The 9,339-nt window shown below is 48.7% G+C and overlaps 1 protein-coding gene across 1 annotated transcript in view; it reads left to right on the plus strand.

Annotated features, from left to right (window-relative positions):
* Nucleotides 1–3,781, plus strand: part of LOC119331312 (methionine aminopeptidase 2B-like) — a 4,318-nt gene extending 537 nt beyond the window's left edge. The window contains exons 2-13 of the mRNA XM_037604478.1: nucleotides 108–216; nucleotides 731–848; nucleotides 990–1,032; nucleotides 1,104–1,211; nucleotides 1,407–1,506; nucleotides 1,609–1,754; nucleotides 1,828–1,919; nucleotides 2,058–2,152; nucleotides 2,604–2,700; nucleotides 2,789–2,932; nucleotides 3,128–3,345; nucleotides 3,431–3,781. Coding sequence (XP_037460375.1) covers nucleotides 142–216; nucleotides 731–848; nucleotides 990–1,032; nucleotides 1,104–1,211; nucleotides 1,407–1,506; nucleotides 1,609–1,754; nucleotides 1,828–1,919; nucleotides 2,058–2,152; nucleotides 2,604–2,700; nucleotides 2,789–2,932; nucleotides 3,128–3,345; nucleotides 3,431–3,541 — 1,347 coding nt within the window. The 5' untranslated portion in view covers nucleotides 108–141 and the 3' untranslated portion in view covers nucleotides 3,542–3,781. The remainder of the gene's footprint in view (nucleotides 1–107; nucleotides 217–730; nucleotides 849–989; nucleotides 1,033–1,103; nucleotides 1,212–1,406; nucleotides 1,507–1,608; nucleotides 1,755–1,827; nucleotides 1,920–2,057; nucleotides 2,153–2,603; nucleotides 2,701–2,788; nucleotides 2,933–3,127; nucleotides 3,346–3,430) is intronic.
* Nucleotides 3,782–9,339: the final 5,558 nt, after the last annotated feature.

The raw sequence follows: 9,339 nt of genomic DNA on the forward strand, positions 1-9,339 counted from the left end.
CCCCCCCCTCTATAATCTAATAATAAAGGATGATAAGTTTGCTCTCATACGTAATTTATCCTCGGATGGATGGATTGGTGCTTATGATGTTCGTTCTGCTCATTCAGGTGTTGAGATTTATCAGGAAAATACTTATACAATATGGCTGGGGGTAGCACAGATGCAGCAACCAAGGAGATGGAGGCATTGCATGTTGGGCAAACCAAGGAAACAGATGTAAGTGCTGTGCTGTAGAAGTTTTTTTTTTTTACTCTGAGTTGAACCGTGAGTGTTCTTCCTCTCATTATCTTGCACGGTTGCTTAGGCATATTTTTCGCTTATGTTGGTCATGCAAAAAAATGTTGGGGAAGAACAAAAACCAAACAGGCTGTTGACCGATATTATTCTGCTTTGCAGAACTGGTATTCGCCACAAGTTGATAACTGCGTGTTGTTTCTTGCTATAGTTGCTTTTTTATTGCCTCATTGGTAAACTTGGTCCCACAGTGTAGTTTTAACTTATTTCCTGAGTTCTCTTCATTGCTGTTATGGACCTCTGACCACATGCCATGACTAGCCTTAGCATGCCTCAGTTATAAAGTGATATGTGATTACAACAGTCCTACAACTGATGCCAACTACTGTGGTTACATGGATTGCTGAACCTCACATGTCATCCTTCTCTTGGATGATCCTTGCAATGCTGTATATTATTTCTTTGATGGTAAATAACCTTCCCATTTTTGCTGCAGGAGATTCTGAAAAAGGCGTCAGATAGCAATGGCGGGGCTCCCGAAGCTCAGTCCCCACCACCACCAGCAGATGATGATGACGCACAAGTGGATGGTCCATCTGAAGGTGGAGCAGGAGGTGACAACTCTAATTTGCAAGATCTCATTTCTGTGTTTCTCATAGAGCTGGACCAGTGGATCTCTTGCTATTCTTGTTAGCATTTGGAAACTGGGACATGAATCATGTGATTAATTTTATTGTTGTGTGTCGAATGTATAGCTTCAGCGGCTGCGAAGAAGAAAAAGAAGAAAAGCAAGGCCAAGTGAGTTCTATTATTCAGTCGAACAATTAATGTTGCTCTATTTTACGAGCATTTCACGTGTTCTCTTGTAGAAAGAAGAAGGACCCCCTTCAGCAGACAGATCCTCCATCAATCCCTGTGGATGAGCTTTTCCCTTCAGGAGATTTTCCTGAGGGAGAAATCCAGGAATACAAGGATGAGTAAGTATTGAATCATAGGAATACGGTGTTTTTTACCTTCATAAAACAGGCAAAGGTTAAAATTGCATGGATAATCTTATAACTTCTTAAAACGATACAGAAATAGTATTTTGTTTCATTTGTCGCTAATGAAGGATTCTGCAAAATGATAATTATCTTTTGTTTTGTACAATACTCATGTTATTTGCTCTTCAGTAATTTATGGAGAACAACTAGTGAAGAAAAGAGGGAACAGGAACGACTACAAAAACCAATGTACAATTCTGTTCGCCGAGCTGCAGAAGTCCATCGACAGGTTTAGAATATTCTAGCCTACTAGCCTCTATTATTTTTTCCAGCTTCATTTTATCTGTATCTTTGGTTGGTGCATCTCTACAATGTAAATATGGCTTGCTAGGTACGAAAGTACATGAGGAGCATTATAAAGCCTGGAATGCTAATGATGGAACTATGCGAGACTTTGGAAAACATGGTTCGGAAACTTATCAAGGAGAATGGACTGCAAGCTGGCATTGCCTTTCCAACAGGATGCTCGTTGAATTGGTACGGTATTGCTCTAGAGTGCTTCCTAGTACTGCGTCCCCTTCTCACATTGACGGAAGAATTTTTTGCTTAGGGTCGCAGCTCACTGGACTCCAAATTCTGGTGATAAAACTGTACTACAATATGATGATGTGATGAAGCTGGATTTTGGGACACATATCGATGGTATGTCTGTTTTATTACTTTGTTCGGTTCTTTCTTCAATGATCTTGGTGTATACTTGTTAATGTTTTGTCCTTGCAAGTCCGACTTCATGATATTCATAATTCATGAAAACTAACATGATAATGTGATTTTTCCCAGGGCACATAGTTGATTGTGCATTTACCGTCGCATTTAATCCCATGTTTGATCCGTTGCTGCAAGCAACGAGAGATGCCACAAATACTGGAATCAAGGTAATTCTACATACTTCGTTTACTCGGTACATTTTAACTCAAAATGGACTCATATACTACCAAATGAATGCTTCCCATAAGCAGCTTTGCTCATAGTATTTCTGATAGCAGCTCTACTCTTTGGAAGAACACAGTGATAGGTTGTCGTTAAAGCTTGTGCTTTTGATTACCTTTTGTAGTGTCTGTTTCAGCGTGCTGTCATTTCTCCAGCTTTTTATATAGTGCTTTGTTTGGGTCTGTCTGAGTTTCGTTTTTCACCTGTTAATGATCTGATGTATGGATGTTTGAAATCATATCCCTAAGTCATGTCTATTGTTTGCTATGTACTCCCTCCGTCCCAAAATAAGTGTCAACTTTTGTACTAACTCTAGTACAAAGTTGTACCAAGGCTGAGACACTTATTTTGGGATGGAGGGAGTACTTAATAATGTTTATTTATCCTTCATTTCAGGAAGCTGGAATAGATGCACGGCTTTGTGATGTCGGTGCTGCAATCCAAGAAGTCATGGAGTCATATGAGGTTGAAATTAATGGGAAAGTTTTCCAAGGTATGTGTAGTTTTTTTCTTTCCCATTCTGCACTAGTAGAATTGTAGTGACAGCATGATGATTTAATGGCTTCTTTGTTTTGCGGCAGTAAAAAGTGTGCGAAACCTCAATGGACACAGCATTGGACCATACCAAATCCATGCTGGTAAATCAGTCCCAATTGTAAAAGGCGGAGAGCAAACTAAAATGGAGGAGGGTGAATTTTATGCCATTGAAACTTTTGGGTCTACAGGTATGTCACTATAGAGCTTGAACTCGTAGGCCCACTAAGAAGTCATTTTCATCGCATTAGTAATACACTAAGTACGTACTTCCTCTGTCCGTACAAGTACTCGCATGGCCTTGGCTTTACAATCGATGTCCGTTTTCCCTACTCTCTTCAAATTTTGGACAGTTTTACATTTCATAAGCTCCATTTTGTTTGCAGGAAAGGGATTTGTGAGGGAGGACTTGGAATGCAGTCATTACATGAAGAACTTTGATGTTGGGCATGTACCGTTGAGGGTAGCAAAAGCCAAGCAGCTACTGGGGACAATCAACAACAACTTTGGAACACTTGCATTTTGCCGCCGGTACTTGGACCGCATCGGCGAGACCAAGTATCTCATGGCACTGAAAAATCTATGTGATGTTGGCATTGTTCAGGTATATGTGAGATAGAATGCCACCATTTCCATCCGAATGTCTTATCATGGACATGGTTACTCACGGTTTCATGACCTGTTTGCAGCCGTACCCGCCATTGTGCGATGTGAGGGGAAGCTATGTGTCCCAGTTTGAGCACACCATTTTGCTCCGGCCAACCTGTAAAGAAGTCATATCCAGAGGCGACGACTACTGATTGGGGCTGCGGCTCCTGTCTGTACCTGTCGCCTGCAGCGATTAGTGTTTTACCGTCTTGGGTGACCTGTGTTCGTTATTATGGATCAAATGGCACATCAGAATCAGACAAATAATGCGGTTACATTGCACCCTTTTGTTTTCTGAGTTTAGAATTTGTGGAAACTGGTTTGTAAGAATTGCTACCGTGTTGTATTACTTGATCCCTCTATAAAGAGTACTTCCTGGAGATTTTTTATCATTAGCGTGAGTACATCAATTTCTGTGACACGTAATTTAGGACAGAGGGAGTACATGCTTATACGTGGAGGGATGAAAATCATTTACCAGCTGTAGAAAAAGGAGAATCGTCCCACTGGTCACCACACAGAGTACTAGTAGTTTTCGTCCCCGACGTGGAACCCTAATTGAAGTCCACATACTACTAGACTGGATAGTACTTCCTCCGTCCTAATATAAGATGTTAATATAACCAATTCAACGTTGCTCTGCTCTGATAAGTCGAATGCTTAGTGTTCTTTTTGTCATGCCAATGTTGGATGTAAGGTGAATATTGTATCTTGGTTAGTTATTAGTCGTGTCTTGTGAAGTTATATCAATGTTGTTTTGTAAGTGCATCAAGTGTCTCGGTGTTTTTGGAATATTGAAGGCAAATAGGTTGAGGCGCTAAGGAGTTTGTAAGTGTACACATGAGTTATAATCCCTAAAGATTTGGTTTAACCGATGAAAGACGACCTCTAAAAATGTATTTTTTTTTCAAGTGAAGAAATTGATGACATTTAAAAAAATTGATGTGAAGACTTTGAGGCTTGAAGACTTTTGTTTTCATAATTTCTTTTATTTGAGTCATATAGTAAAAACTGTATTGTTAAAGGGGGTCTAGATAAAACATATTTCACATTTCAAAAGAATTGCTCAAAGCTATACATACTCAGGCCGCTTCAAGTGAAGCCTTTGGAAATCTCCGGAACAGTGACAACTTTGCTAGCGATAGTGATGAAATTCATCTGGTCGCCGACGAATTTGGTCACACTGAGGAGATAGAATTTTGTCAATGCGATCTGCCTATCGTGAGGAAATTGAGAGCCCCGATGAAATTGATAGTTCAATTTTTCGACCGTTGTTGCGCCACGTGCCAGCTGTCAAGTAGATCCTTATCCTGACAATGGTCATGTCTGAAGGGGCATTAATGACATTTCATGTCGGGTTGCCCCTCGCTATAAATAACCGCCCCTACAACCAAATGTTGGTTGGCTACTCTAGAGAAAACTTGACACCTGTCATCTGAGAGAAACCCTTCCTCTGACGACTTTGAGAGAAACCCAAGTGAGGAAAATCTCAACCAGAGCAAAAGTGATTAAGCATCACTGAAAAGATTGATCTTTGTGATCCGACGTCTATTACCTTTGAAGATTGTCATTCTTCCAGACGGTTAGGCGTCATGTTTTGAGCACCCAAGAGTAATCATGGTGTACCGGTGAGCAAGTCTGTAAAGGTTTTGGAAGTCTACCTTGAAGACTTACCACGAGTGATTGGGCGAGGTCTAACTGACCTTAGCTCAAGAGAAATACGGTGAGGACTAAGTGTAAGGGCATATTTATCCCTAAGGTGTTTTGGTGATTGATGACAACGCGTTTGCGGACTAATCGTGTGCCTTGAGTATCCCAGACATTTCATCGCCAGGCACAAGACGGTTGGGTGCCCCTCGAAGACTATTGAAGACGACATCTTTTCTACGTTTCTTTTTGGTGGATTTGAGTCGTAGGAAAGCCGTACTATTAAGAGGTGGTCCGCCTCGGAAAGGTTTGGGTGGAATCATGTCGGTGGGAACGACACCTATGGGATCACAAGAATCCCTACTACGGTTGCGGGGCGCGGGGTCGTGAGAAGAGCGGATCAAACAGATAGCACACGGTTCGTTTATCCAGGTTCGGGCCGCGAGGATGCGTAAAACCCTACTCCTGCTTTGGTGGACTGTATATCTGTGTTCTTGAGCTAGCTATGGGGCGTGAGGAGCTCCAAAAAGCCGAATCCTCCTCCTGGTCGCCTCGGGCCTCCTTTTATAGGGAAGGGATTGCCACAGTGGCACACAGGAGGTGGAAAGGGTACAGTGATGTGAGGTTATCCCTCGCATTACATGACAAGGCGCATTTAATGCATCTTGCCCAGGTGTCCTTGCTTTATCGGGGACGGGGGAGAGCCCTGTCTCGTCCGTCGCCTCTCCCTCTCGTGTCGACACGCGCCCTGGCCAGCGGCGCCCGTGGTGCCATGTAGGCAGGCAGGCAGCTAAGGTGGCGGAGTGGTGGGTCTCCACGAAGATCCGCATGCCGCCACGCAGGTGCCTGCCCAGCTGGTTGGGTCAGCAGCTGCATGCGAACGGCGGTGGAGGTTTGACTGGCGTGGGCCTGATGGTGGCCCTACGGGTGTTCTTGGCAAGGGCCTTGCCGGGGCCCCGGCAAGGGTCTTGCCGTGGCGCCTGCTGTCATCCCCGGCAAGGCTCTTGCCGGGGGCCTTGTGGTCCTCCTTGGCTGGGATTCCGCCAAGGATCATCATCTTCTAAAGGGTGTATCTGATCTTGAATGTCTTCACCAAGATCCGCATGCCACCACGGGGATGTCTCCCGAATCCTTGCCCCATGGGGGCAGTGGACTCAAGGGTGACTCACTCCGTAGGTGTGGGGCGAGCTGCCACGGCAAGGGTCTTGCCGGGTTTGCTAAAACCGCCTCCCGGCAAGGATCTTGCCGGGGGGAGTCCGCATCGTCCCCTTTGCTCTTTGTGGTCTTGGTCTTGGCGTCGTTCTGCTTCTCTCGAGCTTCGGCCTTACCTTGGATCACCTCCCTTGCCTTGCTCAGTGTGGTGGTGCCCGTGGCTCAGACTGCCCGTGCATAGTTATAGGGGTACAAAAAGCGTACCCCTCTTTTTGTACACCGACAGGAGCCCCCGGGCCTGGGCCACACGTAAGCGCAATCGCGTCGTTGGGCTAGTCCCAAAAACGGTGCGCGGGCAGGCGGGGCGCCTTTTACCGCGGTAAGTCTCTTCGCGCGCTGCGCTTCCCATGCTTCTCGCGTGTGGCGCGGCGTGGGGAGGCGTGTGTGACGTGGGCGGCATGTGTGGGGCTGAGCTCTGCATGCATGCGTCACGTCATAGTAAAGGGGGCGGTTCGCGTCTTCCCCATAAACGGAGGGAGGCGTGGAGGCGCGACCCATTTACTGAACAGAGCTGAGGCGTGGTCTTCAAGGCGTCCACTCCCCACGATCACAGGGTGGGGAGAGGTCGCCTCACCCATCGCCTCGGTCCTGCACGCCTGCCACGTGGCTCTCATGCGCTTGGGGTGGCGAACGGTGGAGGCGGGAAACCGGGCCGCCACGGGCTGGGGCGGCGGGTCGGTCCCAGTTCCCTGCGCCTTCCGCGTCTTGATTGGCTGAGCGGGGCGGCCGAGCCCCCACCCCGTTCCTTTATAAAGAGCGGGAGGGGGGGATGGCGTCCCGCATTCTTTCATCTCCTCCTTCCTTCAGCTTCTGCTCCCCCCTTCCATCCGCCATGGAGAGAGGGAATCCTGGTCCTTCAACTGTGGCGGCGAGGGTCGCCGCTCAACAACGCGTCCCTCCTTCTCCTGCACCTGCGATGGCAGAGCCAGCCGCGAGGGGAAGGGGGAGGGGGCGAGGCCGTGGGCGAGGCCGAGGCGCTCGGGGAAGAGGAGGACGGGGCGGCGCGGCGGCCTTGCCTCCGCCAGCAGTTCCTCCCCCCATGGAGGGCCACGTTGGGGATGACCCTTGCGAGTTTTTCGTCAGGCTGCGCCGGCCGCCTCGCCGTCGCCTTCGTCTCCCGGCTCCATTCGCGCGGGAGATGGAGCTGGATCCACCGAAGTCGCTGCGGCTGCACATGAGGGGCTGTGGGATTAGCGGCACGCGGGTTCGCGTCGACTTCCGAGCCCCTCACATGATGTATCTTCGTCGAGGATGGAAGACGTTCGCTCATATCTACCGCTTCACGGAGGGTCTCACTCTCCATTTCAAGCTGATGGAGGGTGGCCTTCTCTCCGTCAAGGTCTTCGGGTGCTTCGAGACCCGTGCAAGGTGCTACGTGGAGAGGTCTTCTGACAGCGAAGACTCCTCCTCGGGTGAGAGTGACGAGGAGGACAGCGGCAGCAACGACGAGGGTAGTAGGCGGCAGGATGACGGGTCCGATTAGGTGTCGGGCGCCGCTCCGTGCGGCACCGGCGACCCCATCATCCGTGTCGCCGGCTCCCTGAACTTCTCGGGGTCGTCTCCTTGGGCGGCTGGCGTTGGGAGGCTGCGGAAGAGGAAGAGGGCGGGTGGCAAGGCCATCAAATCAGAGTACGCGGGCACCGACGCCTTCGACGCGTGCTGGCGTCCTGTCGCCTCGTCTTCGAGCTCTGCTTCCTGCGCTGCCATTACCATCCAGCCTTCGGACGGCCACCAAGATGTTCTCTTGGTGTCTTCTGCCACCCGTAGCTCGCCTAGGCGCCCCTTTTGCCCTTTTCGCCTCCTTGACCTGCCTCCTGAGGAGAGGGACAAGAAAGGGATTACGGGCACCTTATCTCTTTTTAGTTTGTAAGCCTTCGGGCCTTAGCTGAATTTGAAACTTGTAATTCCAACGTTCATGTTTTTCATTCCCTATGGACTGTACCTGAGTGGAATGTTTTTAATGAAAAAGGGATGCTTGCCGGGTCATTTGTTTGTGGGTAGAACCCACGACAAGGAGTAAATCCTTGATATCTTTAAGATAAACATTTCCTTGCCCGGCAACAGGCCTTGCCGTCTCCCCACTTCGCTCGACCTTTCTCACACCTTTGGCGGAGGCAGGGATGTGGTGGGTTCAGGCTCCTTGTTTCATCCTCTCGCTGCCGCGACTACGACCAAACCTGGCCCCAGGAACGAGCCCTAGGGCCTAGAGTTAGGGGAGCATGGTAGCTTTAGGAAAAAACGAGGTTTCACATACCTCAGTCCATAAGGGAATGCATGATAAGGGATGAAGAACTTATCTGGAGCTGTAGCCCCCGGCAACTCTGGTTTGCTGTGGGTGAATCTTTGCTCTTGCAGCCCCTGGCAATACTGGCTTGCCGGGGTCTAGATGCTGGTCTGTCCCTCTTCTCTTTTTCGTCCTCAAGTGATCCGGCAAGGATATCTGTGAGTCCTGCGAACCAAAGAAGACGAAAGAACGGCAAAGAGACGCACACTCGACCTCTAAGCTAGGGGTTAGTCGCCGCTAAGCACTATCAATCCTAACCAAGGATGAGACTCGACCTAGCATGCATGCTATAACATAGGGTGCCAGCGCTTCATTCATTTATGCTCAGGGTCTGCGCCTGGCTTTGTACAAAGGGTTACATGCATCATCGGCAATGCTTGTACAAAAGGTGGCTTGCCAGGGGGCCTGGCAAGCCGCGCCTCACGGGTAAAACTTGCGAAGATGCTCAATGTTCCAGGAGTTACTCACGGGAACTGTTGGGTTTCGTAGTAATTTCAAAAAATTTCCTACGCACACGCAAGATCATGGTGATGCATAGCAACGAGAGGGGGAGAGTGTGATCTACGTACCCTTGAAGATCGACAACGGAAGCGTTAACTTGGTTGACGTAGTCGTACGTCTCCACGGCCCGACCGATCAAGCACCGAAACTACGGCACCTCCGAGTTCTAGCACACGTTCAGCTCGATGACGATCCCCGGACTCCGATCCAGCAAAGTGTCGGGGAAGAGTTCCGTCAGCACGACGGCGTGGTGACGATCTTGATGTACTACCGTCGCAGGGCTTCGCCTAAGCACCGCTACAATAT

Source organism: Triticum dicoccoides, chromosome 7A (genome assembly GCF_002162155.2).
Source record: "Triticum dicoccoides isolate Atlit2015 ecotype Zavitan chromosome 7A, WEW_v2.0, whole genome shotgun sequence".
In the NCBI taxonomy this organism is placed as follows: domain Eukaryota; kingdom Viridiplantae; phylum Streptophyta; class Magnoliopsida; order Poales; family Poaceae; genus Triticum; species Triticum dicoccoides.